This window comes from Sorex araneus, chromosome 2 (genome assembly GCF_027595985.1).
Source record: "Sorex araneus isolate mSorAra2 chromosome 2, mSorAra2.pri, whole genome shotgun sequence".
NCBI lineage: Eukaryota > Metazoa > Chordata > Mammalia > Eulipotyphla > Soricidae > Sorex > Sorex araneus.
The window spans coordinates 375,903,905-375,925,128 of NC_073303.1; the positions used below are offsets into that span (position 1 = coordinate 375,903,905).

At 58.3% G+C, this 21,224-nt stretch overlaps 1 protein-coding gene across 2 annotated transcripts in view; it reads left to right on the forward strand.

Moving 5' to 3' along the window:
- SOCS6 (suppressor of cytokine signaling 6) overlaps positions 1 to 18,448 on the forward strand; it is a 29,281-nt gene extending 10,833 nt beyond the window's left edge. The window contains exons 3-4 of one of the 2 annotated variants that reach the window (XM_055126644.1): positions 13,294 to 14,691; positions 14,797 to 18,448. In XM_055126644.1, coding sequence (XP_054982619.1) covers positions 13,396 to 14,691; positions 14,797 to 14,916 — 1,416 coding nt within the window. In that variant the 5' untranslated portion in view covers positions 13,294 to 13,395 and the 3' untranslated portion in view covers positions 14,917 to 18,448. Of the gene's footprint in view, positions 1 to 13,293 lie in introns of both variants that reach the window. The other variant, XM_055126643.1, reaches the window with a different exon arrangement.
- Positions 18,449 to 21,224: the final 2,776 nt, after the last annotated feature.

Below are 21,224 nucleotides of genomic sequence, written 5' to 3' on the forward strand. Positions count from 1 at the left end.
GCCGCTCGTGAGCTCGTGTGGCACCAGAGGCCATGTGGGGTCACTGCCGGGCTCCCGGGAGGCAGGGAGAGGGGCGCGGAGGTTGCCCATCCCCAGCTCCATGTGAGTGTACAGATTTCGGTCACGAAAGCGAATACCCGAGTTTCCCGGCGGGTTCATTCTCGCACCCGAGGGGCTGTCCCCGGCCGTGAGCACAGGACGATGGGGCGCTGTCGGGGCGGGTGCCAGAGACCCCTGTGGCTCGGTGCTTCCTCTGAGGTTTACTCGTGGGTCCCCCAGCAACGGTCTCGGACCTCTTTAGCCGTGACCCCTGTGCTTGGGTTGGTTCTGCCTTCCGCCTCGCCGGGCTCCGGGAAAAGTGTGCAGTCACTCTGTAGCCAGCCACTGTCGTCTCTGCCTCAGTCTCCCTCTCTGAAAGCGGGCTCGGCCGTTGCTGCTCCGTGTGTGTGTGGGGGGGGACACTGGGCACCCCCAGCTCTGTTGTCTCCGGGCGGCAGTGCTGGGCACGGGTCCCGGTTCCCACCAGGGGTGAGTGCTTGCCCCCCCTGGGGCCCAGGATCCAGCAGAGGCGGAAAGGGAAGGCCTCGCGCCGTTGGCCGGTCTCTAGTGTCCTGTGGATGCTGGCTGGCACTGGTGTGTGGAGAGGAGTACTAAGCTAGCACTGGTCTAGGACTGGCCTCTGGAGGCCACTGCTAGACTAGTACTAGAGTAACGGTGAAGAAACACTAGCTGTCTGTGTGACTGCTGCTGTGTTGAAGTGTGTTTTCTATATGTTCCTATTTGGGAATGTGTCTGAGCCCCAAAGGAAGCTTTCCTAATAGCGTAATTACTTCCTTGGTCAAAGCGTGTGTGAATGCAGAGTTCTGATGATTATTTTCAAATAGTCCTCTACAAATCGTACCAATTTAGTCTCGACAATTGGCTCCAAGTGCCCAGTTCCCACAGCCTTGCCAGCAGCGTCACAGAACTCAGGAGGGAAAATGCCGTGTGTGAATTTCCTTTCCAGTGGGGTTTTGGAAGTCGGCAGACGATCTGCATATGGCCGGGGGTGCCCTTAGCGTGTGCAGACTGTTGCGTCTGAACACATGTATGTCCCGTGCGTGTGCCAGTGCGGTTGGGCTGGAGAGAGCACGGGGGCTCGTGCCCCGCACGCAGCTACCTTGGCTTGGCCTTGGGGTTCCCCAGCCCCACCGGGAGTGGCCCCCAAACAGGAAGCTGGGATGCTGCACCCGGCCCTGCAGCTCTGGGCTCGCCCGTGAGCGGGTCCAGACTCCGGGTTGCTGCTCGATCACTGGAGTCCTTCACTCCTGCAGTCTGTTTGTCTGTCCGTCCGCCCATCTGCCCGTCCGTGCCCTGGTAGCTTGACCGCGTCCGCAGATGGGCCAGAGCAGGGCCCTTTCTGCCCTGTCCCGCGTTCGTCTCCCTCTGCCTGGCACTGAGAGCCACGCCTGGGTCCAGAATCAACCGTTGGTGGTTTGGGGTGAGGCTTCCGTCCAGTTTGGCTTTATTTTTGCCATCTGGCGGGCGATCCAGAAATTCATAGTCTTTGCGTTTGCCAGCCTGTTGATGTTTTCCTGTGGATAACTGTGTTAATCTTAGAGCAGTCTGCAGTGCCAGGAGTTTTAGGGTTTCTTTTTCTATTCGAGTTATTTATTTATTTATTTATTTATGGTTGCTTGATCCTCCAGGCATTAAATTTTATTTATTTTTTGCCTTTTTGGGGTCACACCCAGCGATGCACAGGGGTTACTCCTGGCTTTGCACTCAGGAATTACCCCTGGCGGTCCTCGGAGGACCATATGGGATGCTGGAAATCAAACCCGGGTTGGTGGCGTGCAAGGCAAACGCCCTCCTCCCCGCTGTGCTATCGCTCCAGCCCCAGACATTAAATTTGATATAGACAATAAAGTAAGAGCCTTACTCGTACCCTGTGATACCCTCATTTCTTCTTTTTTTTTCTTCCAGTTTTTAAATTTTGGGATTTTGGAGGGATACACATCCACCAGTGCTCAGGGATTACTCATGGCTCTGTGCTCAGGAGAAAATTATTTCCAATTTTCTTAGCCACCCCTTGAGCCTGCCCCGATAGCAGGTCCTCAGTTTATTTTGCATTGCTTGTTACGAGTAATTTGCTAAAAGCATGGTCAAGGACGTTTCCCTAGGAAAAAGTTATTGAAGATAGTTCTGTCTCACCGTGGAGCCCTTTAGCCCTTGTATAAGAGATTGCTAAAATGTCGTTACAGATTAAGCCTTCTGTGTTAATATTTTGTGAATCGAGATTGGTTGCCTTCTGCATCACATCCTGTCCAATCTGGTGTGCCACTTCTGGTTTATCAGTGTTACGGAGTTTGAGATGTCCAAAATTTTTAATGGGGTGTAAAGCAGGAGTTAAGTTCTTAACTCAGTAGGTACTTGTGTGTGTGTGTGTGTGTGTGTGTGTGTGTGTCTGTTGGGCTTCTGGAAGTACAGGGAAAGTGGGGGAGGTTGTCTGTCCCTGGCACCATGAAAGCTTGCAGGTTTTGGTCACAAAAGCCTCATACCCGTTCAACAAATTAATCTCTGCGTGAGGCTCGTCCAGCTGGGGGGTCCAGCCGGGAGCAAGGCAGTGATTGTGGAGTGTGGATGCCCGCCTTTCCTGGGCACTCCCGGTTTCTCGCCATCCCGGTGCCCTTGGCCGCTGTGCCCAGCACGCCTGTGCTCTGGACAGCCCGGTGGGTCTCCCCGCTCTCAGCTGTCCGCCTGCTGCTTTCTGCACCTCATCCGCCCTACTCGTTCTCCACATTGCTCCTGAACCTTCATTGTTTGTTAGAAATTAACTGAATGTAATTTTGTTTTGGATGTTTTCTTGGGATCTTGACTTAATATTTTGACGGGATCAAAGTGTTTTAGCTAAAAGCAGGATGCGTCTTTCTGTATATTTAGATTGTTTATGAACCCCCTGAGGAATTGTCACATCTTTATCTATTTTGAAGCAATTAAAATTGAATATAACCTTTTTAAAAGATTTATTTTTGCCAGCCTCTTACAAGTATAGAATCAGCGTAATTTTTATGTGTATATTTTATAATTAGTCACCTGAAAATTTCTTTCTTAATAATTGTGCAGCTCCTGCATCTGTTAATGTTTTTGGATTTGGGCTTCACTCCGTGGTGCTCCCGGCTTACTCCTGCCTCAGTGCTCAGGGGACCCTGCCGAGGGCTGGCTGTGTGCCCCCTGGACTCTGTCGCTCCCGCCCTCGGGTTGCGGGTGACGTCTGCCCGTTCCTTGCGCTTCCTCCTTCCTCGCCCTGACCGCTCGGCTGATGTGCCAGAAGCAGGCCGCCCGGTAGCGCCGGCCACTGCCCTGGTCATCGATGGGATCCTCGCCGCTGGTGTCAGCGTCCCTTCTTAGCAGGACTCCTGCTCCTGTGCTCTGCGCGGCTGCCCAGCAGCGAGGCCGGGTGCGGGAGTCGCCGTGTGGTGCTGTGTGACTCGCCTGGCCGGGAGGGCTCTGCAGGCGCGTCTCTCCCCTGCCCTGTCTCTCGGGGTCCTGGGGCAGATGGTTCCCCGCCGGCCCGCCGCTCGGGGACAGGAACTTCTCAGGCACTCGACTGCTCCCAGCCGCCTCGATTCCGGCCTGTTTCTCTCCACGTCCGGGGGATACGTGTTTTGCCATGTAAGTGGTCGTTAAGCCCTACTTTGGGTCAGTTCATATTTATGGCATCTTTAAAGTGCTCTTGTCTCTTCTTCATTATTTACCTAATATCCTCTAAATATGTATATGTATATATGATATATATATACACATACACACATACGTGTTTTTTATTACTATTTCCTTGTGACAGCTGGTTGTTTGGTTACCAGTGTCAGTTTACTCCAGCTTGGGTTGTTCACTGCCATCTTCTAATTCAGATTCATGCTTTGCCCCCCCCCTTTTTTTTTTCTTTTTTGCTTTTTGGGTCACACGTGGCGATGCACAGGGGCTACTCCTGGCTCACGCACTCAGGAATCACTCCTGGTGGTGCTCAGGGGACCATATGGGATGCTGGGAACCGAACCCGGGCCGGCCACATGCAGGGCAAACGCCTTCCCCGCCGTGCTATCGCTCCCGCCCCCGTGCTCCCCCCTTTTTAAGTTCCGATCACCTCCTTGAGGTGAAATAACATGGTTTGTTAATCTTCTAATTCTTGACAGTTTACTTCGTGGATGTTTGGGACCAAAGATTTCTGAGTCCGCTTTTAGGGCCTTGCAGAATCACAGGGATTTGTTACCGAGTCGGTTTAGAGTTATTTTCCAGGGACCCGCTGGCTCAGTGCTGGCGGGCCCCTGGGGGGCGCGGGCTGGGGCAGGGGCAGGGGCGAGAATGATGACTCTAGTTTTAATTCATGGGGATTTTTATACGGAGTTTTATTGTCTGGAAGCCACTTAATGAAATCTTAATGATTTTTTAAAAATTACTGTTTTTTTAATGATATCTTAGTGTCCTGTCACCTTTAATTAAGTCTTCCATAATATTTAGGAACGATTTCCTGACACTTCAGAATGTCTGTGTTTTGGATGTAGCTAGTAGACAGCTGAGCAGGGTGAATCTGCTCTTCCTACAGTTTCCTTAGACTGGAGAGAGATCCAGTGATCTCCTGCTTGGGGTGTGGAGATTTTGGCAGTGTTTGTGTTCTGATTGTCCCACTAGTCTGCTTGCTTTTGTCTGTTCGGGGCTGCGTCCCTGGTGGTGCCGGGGGGGTCCCTCCCGGCTGTGCCTCCCCCCTGAGCCCCGCGGGGGCCCACCGCTCTAGTGTTCTGGTAGCATGTGCCTTTTTTCATCCTTGTACAGGATTTATTTTTTCTGAAATACATAAAATGGGTTTTGCATTAATTTGAAAAATGCACCCAAGTGTGGACTCATGTACTCTGAATGTTTTGTCTTAAATTAAATCAAGTAGGTGTGCACTCATTAATTTCCAAATGTTGGGCCAGTGTTTTCGTGTCCATTGGCTGAAGATGGTCGGCCTGAATTATGTAACTCCCATCCTTACGTAACCTGGCCTCGGAGATTTCAAGTTTAGTCCATCTGCAGAGTGACCTCTGCGGCGGCCTCGCTCTTGTTTCTCTGTTCGCGTTTTCCTTCCCCTTGATCCCACAGGCCTGTAGCCGCCTGCGTCGCCCGTTTAGAATCAGCTGTTTCTGTAGAAAGGATGTTTGAATATTTGCCTTTTTTCTTTACATGGTGACGTCATGCGATAAAATTTTGGTGGGGAGACGGTTCCCCAGCAGTGCTCAGTGTGGTCACTTGAGGGTCAGTCCCGTGGACACCTGTCAGAGCATGACCAGAAGTTTCAGCTCCTGGGCCTCCAGGCTCTGCCTGCAGTGCTCTGGGCCAGGAGGTGCTGGGGGCTGGGTCTCAGGGCCTGGTGCTGGCCGGCCTGTGCGCCTGCTCCCTGGCCCGCGTGGGGAGGCCCGTGCAGGAAGGAGGGCCGGGCAGGAGCCACGCCAGGGGGTCGCCACGTGAACGCCGCCCGCGGGGAACGACAGGGAAGCAAGGCGCTCGCAGGCAGGCCAGAGACTCGCGTGGGGATCTCCCGGGCGGTTGCTCGAGCGTGGGGTCTCCACCCGCAGGCTCGCGTCTCCCGGTGACTGTGCTCGTCCCCTCCGTACTGGCGCAGTGTCGGGCCCGAGTCACACAGAGAAACAGTTGCATGTCCTGTGCTCCTGCCCTTTCCTTCTGGTGGGCGTTTCTTCTTCCCCCCCGTCTGGCAGGGACTCGCGGGCCTGCTCCTTATTCTCCGTGTTCGGGCACCCCGTGTCTCTCTGCTGCTCTGCTCTGTGACTCCTGCTCGGGAGAACCGGCCCGCCCTGTCTGCTCACCCCGGCTGCTGTGGGTAGACAGGGCCGCGCCCGCTGGCTCCTGGCGAGTGCTCCCGCCGGTGTGGCCTGTACTCCCGAGACTGTCCCTGTACTCGCAGGCCCAGGAGCCCCGCCTGTATTCCCGCCTTGCCGTGGCCAGCCCAGCGCGTCCGCGTGCTCATCTCCAGTGTTTGTGGGAAAGCAAGATTCTCAAGGGGCATTTAAAATTGTCGATGATGAAGCTGTACGAATGTGTTGGGCTCAGCTCTGATGCCCGAGAGTCCTGGGGGGGGGCGGGGGCCGAGAGGGCAGGGCCGGCCCTCGGGAGGAGCCCTGGCCCCGCTGCTCTGCCCGACGTGCCGCGGCCACCCGGACGTTGGCTGGTCAGATGGTCTGCCTCCAGGTGGCCCGAGACGGGGGTGGACAGGGGTGGACAGGGGTGCTGCTCCTCACGGCACCAGGCTGGCGAGGCTGCGGCCGGACCCTCGGTGGCTCCTCAGTGACCCCTCAGTGACCCCTCTGACCCCTCAGGGCCTGCGGGCATCCGGCCCCGGGGTGCAGAGTGGCACTGCTCTCCCCGGCGGGGCGCCAGGCGGTGGCCTCACACCCGACCCACCGGCTTCCGTCTCAGGCCGCGGGTCCTGCCGGGCGCGATCCCTGAGCGCGGTGAGCCGTGGCCCAGCAGGAGAGCACCGAGTGCGGAGTGCGGCCCGTGGGCTTCAGGACACCCCCTGAGCAGTGCTCTTGAACTGACCCTGCACTTCCTGGTGCAGCGGCCTTAGGGAAGGCTGCTTGAGGGGTGGCGGGCGTCTCAGGAGGGTGTACACTGCTCGAGGGGTGGCGGGTGTCTCAGGAGGGTGTGCACTGCTCGAGGGGTGGCGGTGTCTCGGTGTCTCGGGAGGGTGTGCACTGCTCGAGGGGTGGCGGGTGTCTCGGGAGGGTGTGCACTGCCCGAGGGTTGCCGGTGTCTCAGGAGGGTGCGCACTCTGTCGCCAGGCCTCCCCTCACGCCTCGGGGGGTGTCGGAAGCCGGTTCCACGCAAACAGGGCAGCAGATGGCAGCAGGTTGGATGCAGATGCCAGTGTGAGCGAGCACAGCTGTCCGGGGGGGAACAGGAGCCACCGGAGTGTGAGACGGCGCTGCTTCTCTCCAGGGAGTTCTGGGAAGTTCTGCTTGGGAATTATTTAATGAGGATTTCATGTTGACGTGTAACGAATCTATTATTTTGAATGAATTAATAAGTGAATATTTTGAAATTTTCTCATTTTAAATTTCTAATAATAGATTCGATATAACCTACAAACACAAAAAAACTTTTCTGCAGTTTGATAATCTTTATGCTAATAATTATTAAATTATTAGCGCTAAGGAAGTCTCCAAAGCAGAATATTTGGGGACTTAAATATTGATTTGAACATAGAATAATTACGTCTTGTTACAAGGGAAGGAATATAAACTTTGTGGGGTTTTTTAGAGCTTCATTGATTGAGGTCCTGTGATTTATATAGTCTAGTACTGATGTTTCCTGTGCACGTGATTCCAGCTCCACCCTCGCCCGCAGTTTCCCCGGTCCCCGTCCCCCCTCCCTTAACAGCCCCCCCAACACACACACACACACACACACACACACACACACACACACACACACACACTCACTCAGGTCGAGGGACCTGTCCTCCCTTGTGCGGGCTTTACTTTTTGCTTTTGTGTTGCTGCCTTGCTGTGAATCTCTAAGTCCCGCATACGAGGAAGGTTCTAGTGGCAGTTTGTTTAATTTTCTTGGACAGCTCTCGAGTCCCCGAAACCCCGCTTCTCTGGTGCCGTACGGCACTAAGAAAGCTGCTCGCTCTTCCGGAAGACTGGGCTGTTACTTATCCTGTCTTCCAGCTGTTTCCCACCCAGTGTCAGGGGGCCGGGAGCTGGGAATCTGCTTTGCAACAGGTTTGGGGCCCCGGGTCTGATCCCGGCACCCCCGGCCCCCGGAGCATGCTGGACCCAGCCCTGCCTGCACCGGGCTCGTCCCACAGGCACTGCCGTCCTTTGAAGGCGGATCCCCTGCTCGAGTGGGAGTGCTCCTGCCGGAGCCTCTGGCCGGGCCCGAGTGTGCACAGGTGTGTGTGTGAGCTTAGGTTCCACGGTGAGCAGCGCGGTGGGCTGGTCGGGGGCTGACTGCGGCCGCGGGAGACAGATGGAGCCTATAAAAAGATGGCGTGTATTTTTGGAAGTGCAGAGGGAGAAGCAGATACTCAGACTCCCGAGCAGTGTCTGCCCAGAGACGGGGAGAGATATCGGGACCCTCTGGCCCAGGGGGTCTCCACAGCTCTCGTGCCTGGGGTGGAGTCTCTGCCCAGAGACGGGGAGAGATAACGGGACCCTCTGGCCCAGGGGGTCTCCACAGCTCTCGTGCCTGGGGTGGAGTCTCTGCCCAGAGACGGGGAGAGATATCGGGACCCTCTGGCCCAGGGGGTCTCCACAGCTCTCGTGCCTGGGGTGGAGTCTCTGCCCAGAGACGGGGAGATAACGGGACCCTCTGGCCCAGGGGGTCTCCACAGCTCTCGTGCCTGGGGTGGAGTCTCTGCCCAGAGACGGGGAGAGATAACGGGACCCTCTGGCCCAGGGGGTCTCCACAGCTCTCGTGCCTGGGGTGGAGTCTCTGCCCAGAGACGGGGAGAGATATCGGGACCCTCTGGCCCAGGGGGTCTCCACAGCTCTCGTGCCTGGGGTGGAGTCTCTGCCCAGAGACGGGGAGATAACGGGACCCTCTGGCCCAGGGGGTCTCCACAGCTCTCGTGCCTGGGGTGGAGTCTCTGCCCAGAGACGGGGAGAGATAACGGGACCCTCTGGCCCAGGGGGTCTCCACAGCTCTCGTGCCTGGGGTGGAGTCTCTGCCCAGAGACGGGGAGAGATATCGGGACCCTCTGGCCCAGGGGGTCTCCACAGCTCTCGTGCCTGGGGTGGAGTCTCTGCCCAGAGACGGGGAGAGATAACGGGACCCTCTGGCCCAGGGGGTCTCCACAGCTCTCGTGCCTGGGGTGGAGTCTCTGCCCAGAGACGGGGAGATAACGGGACCCTCTGGCCCAGGGGGTCTCCACAGCTCTCGTGCCTGGGGTGGAGTCTCTGCCCAGAGACGGGGAGATAACGGGACCCTCTGGCCCAGGGGGTCTCCACAGCTCTCGTGCCTGGGGTGGAGTCTCTGCCCAGAGACGGGGAGAGATAACGGGACCCTCTGGCCCAGGGGGTCTCCACAGCTCTCGTGCCTGGGGTGGAGTCTCTGCCCAGAGACGGGGAGATAACGGGACCCTCTGGCCCAGGGGGTCTCCACAGCTCTCGTGCCTGGGGTGGAGTCTCTGCCCAGAGACGGGGAGATAACGGGACCCTCTGGCCCAGGGGGTCTCCACAGCTCTCGTGCCTGGGGTGGAGTCTCGCTGTGCGTGTGGGGCCGAGGGTCGGGCTCGGGGCTGAGGAACAGGCGTGGCGCGGACCCTCCTGCTGCAGTGGTCGCTGCCTCCTGTCCAGTCAGTGCAGTGGCTCCTGGGCGCCTTTCGGCCATAGTGGGCCACTGTGCTCGCTCCGCAGTGCTCTCTAGGAGGACTTCTTGGGGCCAGCTGCGAGCCGGGTGGGGCACCGTGCTGGGGAGAGGATGCGGGGTGCCCACTCGGCTCTCCCTGCGCCCCCCGGGCCGGGCAGCCCCTGTACAGGCTGCCGTCTGGGGGTCAGGGCCCGGGAGCAGCGTCACGCCGTCCATCTCCGCGTCCGCGCCACAGGACGCTGGCCCTCGAGAGGGAAAGCCCCTCCGAGCCCTCGGGTGGTCCTGGAAGTTTTGTGGAGTCTGAGGTGGGAATCCGGGGCTCCCCTGGGAGGCGGTGGGAGCACTGGAGGGGGAGCCCCCCGCAGGCTCCTTGGCGCGCGCTGTGGAACAGCCTGTGTAGACAGGGCCTTGTGCCAGCGGTGGGGGTGGGGCGGGGAGGGCGCGGGGGAGGCGGGGCTGCATCTCGCGGCCACCCTGGGCGGTGCTGGGGGGCGCCCCTTCCCGCCCTTGGCCGGCCGGTTCCTTCCGGAGGGTTCCCCGGCCCCCTCCTGAGGCTCAGGGAGCAGCTGGCGGAGGGGAGGGCAGTGGCACCGGCCGGAATGTTCCGGAACGTGGCGCTGCGCCCCCAGGGCCACTCTGCCGAGCCCTGCGCAGTGTCCCGGGAGCAGAGGGCCTTTGCACTGCCACGCGCGCCTGTGCTCGGCACCTGGGGTGGGCCCTGGGGAGCCACAGCCTCCGAGGGGCGCGTGTTCGGGGCACGTCCCGGGGGCCTGTGGCCGCCTGGCTGGACAGGCCCCGGGGCTCCTGTTCTCTCCTCGAATGGACCAGGGAGTCCACGCAGGAGACGCCGGGATGGAGGGCTGCTGGCCAGGCCTGGGGGCAGAGTCAGCCCGGCCGGGGGCGAGGGAGTCGGACAGCCCCGCGGCCCGTGGTCCGAGGGGGGCGAGGGCTGGGCCGTGAGCGGGCTCCGGGCGGCACAGAGTGACCGGAGGAGGAGCTCGAGTGTCCGCAGGGAGGCCCGGCCCTCTGCCCCGCCCCCCCGCCCTCTGCCCCCCCTGCTTCTGCCCCCCCCGCCCTCTGCCCCCCCCCGCCTCTGCCCCCCTGCCCCCCCCCCGCCCTTTGCCCCCACCCTGCCCCTCCGCCCCCGCCCTGCCCCCCCCGGGGCCGGGGCCGCGACCTGGCTGGCGCCTGGCAGGAAGCTGCAGACCGGCCGGCTGCCCGAGGACCGCAGGGCCCCTGGGTGTCGGGGCTCGGAGCCTCTGGTCAAGGGTCTTTTTTGTCTTTTTTTTTTCAGTTGCAATATATCCTTTCTCTGCAACATTCCTGCTTGGCCTCAACAGTCTTCCTCTCATCCCGTGGGTATCGGTGATCAGACGTCCCAGCTCCTGTGCAGGGCCGGACCACACTGGCCGCCCCGCGGGGTGCTGGGCCTCACCCCGCCTTCAGGCCGCCCTAGGAGAGGCCGTCCCGGGGCGCCTGGGGAGGGCAGTGCCCCCCCTGCCCCCTACAGTGGCAGGGCGTGGTCTGCTGCCCCACAGGGGGTTTCTGGCAGACGAGACCTCAGCTCCTTGGAAGGGACTTTCGGACCGGACTTTCCTCCTGGGTTCTTCTTCTGCTGGTCTAAGGGATTGTAGGTCTGGGCAGTGCCGTGGACAGCGGGTGGGGCAGGCGCTCGCCTTGCTGTGACCGGCTCGGTCCGATCCCCAGCACTCCTGAGCACTGCCAGGTCTGTTCTAAAAGCAAACAATTTTTTTTTTTTTTACCTCCTCTCACTGCCCTAAAGGTATTTTATGCTTCATTCTAGTCAGAACTATAGTTTAGATTCAGCTCTTGAGTCTGCCGGTGATGTGTCTCATCAGTGGTGCGAGTCGTGGGACCCAGTGCCATGATTTCTCCCGCCCTGAGCAGTGACCTAGCCCTGAAGGTGCTGTGTCTCACTTGCCCTGGCCGCTTCTCCTAGGGTGGGACTGTGTCCCCAGGTCACTAGTACAGAGGTTACGACAGACCGTCCCAGGGTCCGCATGCCTGTAAGATCACCAGGTTATTTTGTTACCTAGAATATCTTTGCAGCTTGTTTTGGGTATTTTAAAAACAATGCGGGGTCCATGCGATAGCACAGCTCGGAGGGCGTTTGCCTTGCGTGCAGCCTGCCTGGGTTTGATCCCCGGCATCCCATAGGGTCCCCCGAGCACCGCCAGCCGTGATCCCTGAGTGCAGAGCCAGGAGTAACTCCTGAGGCCGCCGGGTGTGACCCAAAACCAAAAATAAAACGCTCAGCTAAAAACACTTAATGCTTTCTTCCCTTCAATGAACACTATCTTTAATAGCATCATTGACTCCATAACCAGAAGAGAGGAGAAATGATTTCAGCAGCTGTATTTATAAAGTACAGCAGTGAAGAGGAAGCGGTGCACATCGCTTTGAAAGCTAGCACTTCATGAGGGAACGAGGGGTGTGCACGTTCCCTGCGGCGTTCCTGCAGGACAGGGGCCTCCTCCGGGTCCCCCCGGAAAGCCAGCCCGGGCCTTCGTGCTACTTACTCGTTTCCCTGATGCGCGTTTATGGCTCTCAGTGTTGTCACTGATTGTTTTTTTCCTTGTTGACCATTCAAAGTTACCATTTAAAATGCTGACATGATTTATGCTTGTTATTCACAAGTGAGTAGGTTCCTTACATTAGCGTCCGCTGCCTTCCTGGTTGCCGCTCATCACGTGCGCACACCTCCAGGCTGTCCGGAGATGCTCTCCCCGCATCCCGGAGAGCGCGGGCACCACGGGACACCCGGCCCGTCTGCCCGGCAGTGCGACCTGCCTCGCCGGCACTGCAGTCCCCATGCACGCTTCTGAATGGCTGTATTTGGTCAGATAAAAGTGTTAATAGCTTAGCGTTAGATCTTCATGCTGGGGTAGTGGATTGCTGAGCACACAAATGAACGTGAAGTGTAAAAGTAGCAGCTGTTCTGAATGTTCTTGCTTAAACATATGACTTAAAGTTTAAAAGAAAAAGAAAGGTTTTAATTTGAAGCACTGTGGTGTACAGCGCCGCTAATTACGGGTCCCGTGCCGGCGTCCTCCCGGGCGGACTGTCGTGTCCCCCACCAGCACGAGACTGTAACAGTGGCCCCTTCCTTGCTGGACACGATGGTGCCGGCGCGGCCCCTGGGCAAGTTGGCAGGTGGCAGAGCTGTCTCCTCTCGGGGCAGGGAGGCCCCCGGAGGGTCTCCGCACGGGGACCGGATCTTGCTTCGGTCGGCGGGTGGGGGGGCGTTCCCGCCGCCCGGGGTGGGCTCGCGGTCCCAGGTCTGTCTCCCCGCGGGCCGCGGGAGCGTGGCCGGGCCTGGGAAAGGGTGGCCGGCGAGGGTGCCCGGCCCCTCGGCATCTCTCTCGGGGAGCTGCGGGGGCCTGGGCGGGGGAGGGGAGGGTCTTGCCCTCGGTGGTCACTCGGTTCTTATCTTATGCCTGGTGGCCCGGGCAGCGAGCAGGGGCGGCGCGGGAGCTGGCGGGTGGCTGCCCTCCCCCCGGCCCCTCTCTCGGGCCACCGCGGTCTGCCCCGAGGTGGTCCCCAGGGCGCCAACACAGAACCGCAGCCCTGTCGCCCCAGCGGTGTGACTCACCCGTGACGGACGTCGAGACTGTCTCCTTGGGTCCCAGTGGGCCGTGGAGGCATTAGAGCAAGAGGGGGGAGAAAGGAGGGGAGCCTGCTGGGGCCGCAGAGCCACCGTCAGCCACACGCCGGGGGGGGGGGGGGGGGGGGGGGGCGGCTCTGTCCCCGGGAGCCACCCGGTGCTGCTCCCAGTTTCTCCAGGCGTTGGTTGGGTGCTGGGCCCCGCCGTGCCTGTCTCGGGTGGTCTGTGCCTGTGCCTTCCCCGGGCCCGCCCAGACGCCCGGGACTCGGCTGGGTGCAGGGCCTTCTCTGACGTGTCTCTTTCCTGTGTCCCCCCAGGAGATGGCTCAGGAGGGCGCGTGACGGGGACGCCTCGATGCGCCGCGGCGGGCCGTCCCGGTGCGTGAGGGTGCGGCCGCAGCCGGGGTGGGGCCCGGCAGGATGAAGAAGATCAGCCTGAAGACCTTCCGCAAGTCCTTCAGCCTGAGCAAGAGCAAGGAGGAGCCCGAGTTCCTGGTGGTGCCGCCGCCCGCGCTGGCCGCCGGCGACTTCGGCAAGGACGAGGCCCTGTTCGGCGGCGGCGAGGCGGGCGGCGAGGCCGAGCGGGCCGGGAAGGGCCGGCCCAAGGCCGAGGGCCTCATGGGCACCCTCAAGCGGCGCCTGTCGGCCAAGCAGAAGCCCAAGGCGGCCAAGGGCGGCGGCGCGGGGCCCGGCGGTGGCGGGGACGACGACGACGACGCCTTCTCCTCGGCCTCCGCCCCGCTGGCCTTCAAGGACGCGCGGGCGCCGCGGCCCATCCGCTCCACGTCGCTGCGCAGCCACCACTACAGCCCTGCGCCCTGGCCGCTGCGGCCCGCGGCCTCGGAGGACACGTGCATCAAGGTGGAGGTGCGGGTCAAGGCGCTGGTGCACGCGCCCGGCGCGCCCGGCCCCGCCCTCAACGGGCTGCGCAAGGACCTGGCCGAGCGGCCGCCCGAGCCGCCCCCCGCCGCCGGCGGCCCCGAGCCCCCCGCGGGCGGCGGCCCCGCGCCCCCCCGGAGCCCCGGGCCGCCCCCCGCGGAGCTGCGGCTGCGCCTGGACGCGCACGTGCCCGTGGTCCTGGGGCTGGTGCCCGACTACATCCACTACACCGTGCCTTTGCTCGAGGCGCCCTCGCCCATGGACGTGTCGGCCGCGGGCGCCGGGGACCCCGACGACGACGACGAGGAGGACGAGGACGAGGAGGTGGACGCCGAGGGCCCGGCCGACGCCGACCTGTGCGCGGAGCCCGCGGGGGCGGGGGCGGGGGCGGGGCCCGCGGTGACCGGGCTGCTGGTGCTGCAGGGCCCCCGCGCGGACCTGCCCCCGCTGTCCCCCCTGCTACCTCCCCTGCAGAGGACCCTGGCCGCGCTGGCCGGGCCCGAGCCGCACGTGGCCTTGGGGCTGGACGCGGGCGCGGCGTCCGGCCCGGCGCTGGCCGCCAGCAGCCTGACGGAGGAGCTGAAGAAGCTGGCGCGGCAGGGCTGGTACTGGGGCCCCATCACGCGCTGGGAGGCCGAGGGCAAGCTGGCCAGCGTGCCCGACGGCTCCTTCCTGGTGCGCGACAGCTCCGACGAGCGCTACCTGCTCAGCCTGAGCTTCCGCTCGCACGGCAAGACGCTGCACACGCGCATCGAGCACTCCAACGGCCGCTTCAGCTTCTACGAGCAGCCCGACGTGGAGGGCCACGCCTCCGTCGTGGACCTCATCGAGCACTCGGTGCGCGACTCGGAGAACGGCGCCTTCTGCTACTCGCGCTCGCGCCTGCCCGGCGCCGCCACCTACCCCGTGCGCCTCACGCACCCCGTGTCGCGCTTCATGCAGGTGCGCTCGCTGCAGTACCTGTGCCGCTTCGTCATCCGCCAGTCCACGCGCATCGACCTCATCCAGAAGCTGCCGCTGCCCGCCAAGATGAAGGCCTACCTGCAGGAGAAGCACTACTGAGGCCCCGGGGTCGGGGTGGGGGTGGGGGGCCCGGGCGCCCCTCCTCCCCGCGGAGCAGAGTGAGCCCGCCCCCGCCCCGCCCCGCCCCCCCCACACACGTCCTTTGCTGCTATCCACTGTGATTTTTATGCATTAAAAGCACATTTCATGTGTCTCCAACCCGAAGTCGAATGGAATTTACAGAGTGAAATAATGCCAAGTCTCCCCCCTCTCTCCCTCCCTCTCTCTCTTCCCCCCCCCCGCCCCCCATGGCCCATTTTCAAACGAAGGTGTTGGAGCCACCACCCATGGGTACCACTCCCCGGTTCCCACGGACACGGGCGGAGGTTGGGCGGGGCTCAGAGCCGGCGAGGGAGATGGAGCATCCACCCGCAATCTCTCTCTCTCTCTCTTTTTTTCCAACAGGCATTTCTAAATTACGTTTTAAAAGCCGTGCTGATTTTTCTGGTTATGAAAAGTCCCCTGTTTTTGGTTGTTGTTGCCTTCATTTCTTGTGGTTTGTCAATTTTAATAAATGGCCTTACTTTAGGGGGGTGGAAAGACATGCTACACCACCAGTTCTAGAAGTTGTTGCCTTTTTCTGTCGTTAAACTCTGGTCCAGATTGGCATGACACATAAAGACTGACGGGGTCAGGATCATGGAGAAAATGCTTCGGTGAGCGTAGGTTCCTGGGAGAGCAGGTCCTTTCTTTCTTTTTTTTTTTTGTTACCCATGTTTTCATTGTTGAAATACTTTGTCTCTCAAGATGAGTCGACGTTTTCTTGGATGAACTTGATATAGAACTGATTTTTATACAAATGGAAGTTTATATATAAAATTATTAACTGATTTCAATAGAAAACATTGCCTCAAAATCAATTTATCTTGTCCTTTTATGTAGTCTTTACTAAAGACGCGTGAGCTTTGATCCTCTCCTTCCTCCCCCGCCAAGAAAACAGACCCCAGTGACCTTGGGCAGAAAGTGGTGATTGTGGCGTATCAAGAAAGAAAAACCAGCTGACCTCTGCGAGCTGTGTGTAATTGTTTTCCCTACCGTCTATGCTGCCATTTAAATGGGTTCCCAACGTCTTTGTAATTTAGCTGCATCTTAAGTAAATTGGCACCGGGGTTGCTTTCTCTCTTGCTACTGGGGGCGGGGAGAGCCTCCTTCCCAGTGGCTCTGAGCTGAGGAGACTGTGTCTCTGGGATTGTCCCATCCCCACAGTGCCTCCAGCTCCACAGCTTGAAGGGAAACATTTCACACAACTTGGGGTTCGAGTCATTTCTTCCTTGGTTCCTGTTTTCCTTTCTCCTGCCTTTTACAGGGTGGGAAGGTCCTTGGTCAGACTTCATGGTTTTGTCATTTGTCGTATCTGTGGTCCCGTTCCCTCGCCCCCCCCCCCCAATTTAGTGTAAGAACTGAGAGTTGCCAAGAAAGGCCACAGAATGCCACGATGCCGTGTTCCAATTTTGACCTGCGGGAGGGAAGGTACTTGATTCTGGTGGACTGTTGACTGTACCTTGCCACAAAGACTCCTCTGTCATGTCCTGTGTCTCAGTAAGATGGAATATGGAGTATACTGTAATAATATAATTTACGTGTTCATGATAAGCTATTTGGAGTAAGAACTATTACAGAGTTGTAAACTTGTTATCAAATTAATGCAAGACATTTAAACTATTTTTTTGCAAAACTATTTATTTTTAAACAATTTAAAAATAGAGCTAGGGTAAGTTAAAGGTCCCTGTGCATCTATATTAGATGGCAGGTATTGTCACAGAGTCACTGTGTGTTCGTACTAAGTGTCGAGCTGGCTTCTCCGTGTTTCCTGTAGCATTTACGTGGACACCCCGTGACATCGTGGTGCACAGAGGTCTTTGGACTGCCCTGAATCCGTCTTACCGCGTGGGCTAGCGTCTTCCCCGCCCTCTTCCCCGTGACACCCTGGATGGGAACATCCAGCCCTGTCATTTCTTGTTCAGATGATTCTGGATTCCGTTGGAGCGTCCCCGAGATTGTGCTCTGTGTCCTCTGAAGGGCGAGTCTTGAGACTGTTTCCGTGCAGAAAGCCTGTTTTTTCACGTGCTTTCGCATTAGCCATGAAATAAATACCTGGCGGTTGAAGTGCCCTATTCTGATGCCGTTCAAAGTCTGGTGGGGAATCAATTTTGAAAGTATCTGCCAAGGAGTCACAAACCACGCAGCACCACAGCGCACGTGCCCGAGTGACTCTGCAGACAGAGGGAGAATGGCACCTTCATCCTGCAGTTGGGTCTAGATACAGTTTGGGTCAGTGTCTGGATTTTCTAGAGTGGCAGAGTGGAGACATGTGGACCCCGCCTCCGGGGGACCCCCTGCATGTTTCTGCGGATCAGAGTTTAAGGCAAGGAAAAGAAACCAGGAAAACCGTGTCCTTTTTGCCATAGTAAATGAATCAGAAAATTTTGTTTTCATCTAATACTTCATCAGAAAACCTGATGGAGACCCGGAGCTACTTCTAGACTTTCTAGGACACTATTATGCATTTTTATAAATAATAAAACTATAGAGAGTACTTGAATGATATCTCACTAGCTAAGAAAAACTGTTCTCTTTCTACTTGGTGCAATAATTAATCTGAAGACTTAGAAGGTAAAAAGTTCTTACATCACAGAAATGATCATAGAACTCAAAATAATTTCTAAAGAAACCAGCTACTCAAGGCAATCGTCTTGATTTAAAAATCATGTGCCAAAAGGCCAACTCGCTGACTTACAGTAAATAAAATGCAGAGTATGCAGAGGAATTTCTGAGCCAGTATTACTGAAACGGGATGAAAAACGGGATACTAAAAACTTAACGATTGTATGCAATGTCAGAGTTGCAGATCAGAATACCTTAATGCATTCAGAAATGCTGATTTGAATCGTATATTTCACGTTGTTTATGAGATTTATTTTACGGATGATTCAGAATAATATATTTTAAATCTTAACGCCTTTAAATCGAGTGTGAGTCTTAATTTGGAAGTGAAATCGCGCTGCCTGAGTGGGCAGCCTCGGAGACTCTCAGGAGGACCAAGCGCCCCTTCCAGAAGCAAGTTTAAAATGCCAAAATGAAGTATTGGTACGCGAGTAGTCACAAATTTGGTGTCTCTGAATACCTTTTTTAATCCTGTGATGATTTTTTTTATGAACATCTGTTTTCCTAACGATCCCGTGGCGAGGCCGTGGTCGGTCCACACCCCAGTCCAGAGGGCAGAGCAGTTTCCCCCAGAGTTTCGAAGGAAGGACACGTGCGGGGCTAGAGGAGCTTTATAGCTGTTGGAGGGCCATGACGTTAACACTCGCAGTCCAGATTGCTGTAGTTTACACTTTCCTGTAAGTTTCAAATCAGGTGTGCACCATTTGTACTGAGGACACCGCAGAATGAATTATCCAAAGTCCATTGATTTTAATACGTGTTTTGGTTTGTAAACAAATAGTAATTTCTTGCACATTTTTTTGGAAATTGTATAAGGATTTATGTATCTGCTTCTAGATACGGTGTGTAAATAAAAATTTGGTTCACAGCCTCTGCCTGCCAGTGTCGTTGATGGGGGAATCTCCTGTGGTCCCCGGTGCAGGGGGAGGGGGGCCCTCCGGGTGTCCGGGTGCCCCCTAGAAACGTGGCAGAAACTGGAGGGTGGGAACCTCTAAGTCGCTTCGTGAAGATGGAGACGTGACATGTGTCAGGGGGACGTCACTCGGGCTTGAGGCCTTCCTTTTTTTTTTTATTTAATTTTTTTATTGAATCACCATGTGGAAAGTTACAAAGTTTTCAGGTTTAAGCCTCAGTTATACAATGCTTGAACACCCATCCCTTTACCAGTGCACATATCCCACCACCAGGAATCACAGTATAGCTCCACCCCGTCCCCCCACACCCCTAGCCCCCCACACCCCTAGCCCCCCCCTTGCCTGTGTACCTGATAACTTTCACTTCCACTTTGATTGCATTCAGTATTTCAACAAAACTCACTATTATTGTTTGGAGAGTCTCCCCGCTAAAGTCAGACCTGCCGAAAAGGAAGCATTAGATAATTTGTTTCCCATTGCTGAGAATGAAGAGGTATGAGGTCGAGTGACCACACTTAGTGGTTGAGGCCTTCCTGTGTTGCCCGTGGCCTGGCGCCTTGGCCTGGCCGGAGCCGGCAGAGACTAGTTACCGGCGGCTGATCCCACCGCAGAGGCCCCTGTGTCCCTCGAGTGTCCCTCATGTGCCCTGCCCCTCCCCGGACTCCGTGACCAGCCACACCGCCGTGTGGCTGGCAGGTCCCTAGAGCCCCGGGCTGGACCCCGCCAGCCTGCAGGGGGCAGGGGGTGTCGTACGGAGCCCGGCTACCCAGCAGGGGCATGTTAAGGGCGGGGAAGGGAGGCACGTCCGTGGTGCTCACGGGTGACCCCTGGCTCTGCACGAGGAACCGTGGGGGGTGCTTGGGCACCCTAGTGTGCTGGGCCCACCCCGTTGCCGCATGCCAGGCAAGGGCCCACCCGCTCCACGTCTCCAGCTCCAAAACATTTTCTTCTCTGGGCCGTTCCTGGTGGTGCGTAGGGGCGGCTGCCGGGTTTGCCAGAGGGGCACAGGGGGCCCCGGGACTCCTGCATGCAGACACTCGAGCGCCCTCCGACCCTCTCCCAGGAGCCCCTCAGAGCCCGAGGGGACCCGAGAGCTGGGGTCTGTCCCACTCCTCACCACGGGCTGACAGACGGTGCTGAGACGTGCCCCGGCGCCTAGCCTCTCAGCGCCAGACTGACCCTGTGCCACGCCAGCCCCGCATGGCCAAGGACGCCGAGGCACGACGGGGACACGAGTGACCTCCCAAGGAGACAAGGCGCCCCTGACTAACAGCTTCCAGACGCCACGTTCTTACCCAGTCGGAAGCACAGCCCTGCTATCTGCTATTCAGTTTCCTGGTGCTGTTGCTTGGGGGGGGGGGTTGTTTGGGGGCCACACCTGGCAGTGCTCGTGGGGCGTTTCCTGGCTCTGTGCTTGAGAAATCCCTCACAGTGCTCAAGGGGCTAGTTAAGGGACCGGGGATTGTGCCAGGGCCAGCAAGGCCATGGCCTCACCGCCTGGACCGTCTCTGGAGTTGGAGCCCTGCCACTGGGTTGCCCGCCGGCTTCTCTCCCCTGCCGGGACCTCGGCCCGAACCAAGTCACCCGTAACCTTCCCGCAGGAAAGGTCACGAGTGGGCACAGGGTTGGCAGGAGTGTGGCACGGGGTCTGGGAGGGTCCCGCCCTCCTTCCCTGCTCACATGTGTGGCAGACGGCTTCGGGCTCTGCTCGGGCCCCACTCACTGCCCAAAGCCCCGGTCCTGGGCTGTAAGAGCAGGCGGGCCGCCCCGTCTCTGCTCGGTCTCCTGTGCTCCTGCCGTTCAGCTCTGCCGTGGCCACGCCCACAGCAGACACATCCTCGCGTGTGCAACTCCAGTCACACGTGCACTCCGTGTTCTACCGTCTGCCCACACCTGAAAGCCACCTGCCCCTGCCCATGAGCTCAAGGCCCTGATGAAAGGGGAATCCCCCTCCCGCCTCTGCCCCGCAAGGAGCCATTTATGTATATGAACCTCAGGCCCTTGTATGACATTATTTATAGAAAGAGAAACGAGGGCCGGAGAGAGAGTCCAACTGGCGAGGAGTTTGCCTTGTATGTGGCCAACCTGGGTTCGATCCCCGGCACCACATACTGTCCCTGGGGCTCCTCCAGGAATGATCCCTGAGCACTGAGCCAAGAGTAAGCTCTGAGCACTGCTGGGCGTGACCCCCCCAACTGAAAATAAAGGAAAGAGGGGCTGGAGTGATAGCACAGTGGGTAGGGCGTTTGCCTTGCACGCGGCCGACCCGGGTTCTAATCCCAGCATCCCATATGGTCCCCTGAGCACCGCCAGGGGTAATTCCTGAGTGCAGAGCCAGGAGTAACCCCTGTGCATTGCCAGGTGTGACCCAAAAACCAAATAAATAAATAAATAAATAAATAAATAAATAAATAAATAAATAAAATAAAGGAAAGAGAAATAAACTCTGGGAGGTAAACTTGGAACCGTTTCCCGAGTCCTCCCGGCACGTGGGACTGTGTCGCGGGCTCAGACAATGCCGGGAAGTGGACAGTGCCCGCGTCCTATTTAAAGTCCGGCCTAGTGTTTCTCCAGGCGCGGGCAGGCGCCCGGGAGCTCCGCGCCTGCTGTTTTCCCTTTATTCGTGCTCTGTTGGAAAGTCATTTTCTCTGGAATCCTGGGCCTGCCTTCTCTCTCGGCCCTCAGCGTCGGGGTTCCATTGTCCTCTGTCTAACGCCTCCGAGGCTGCCC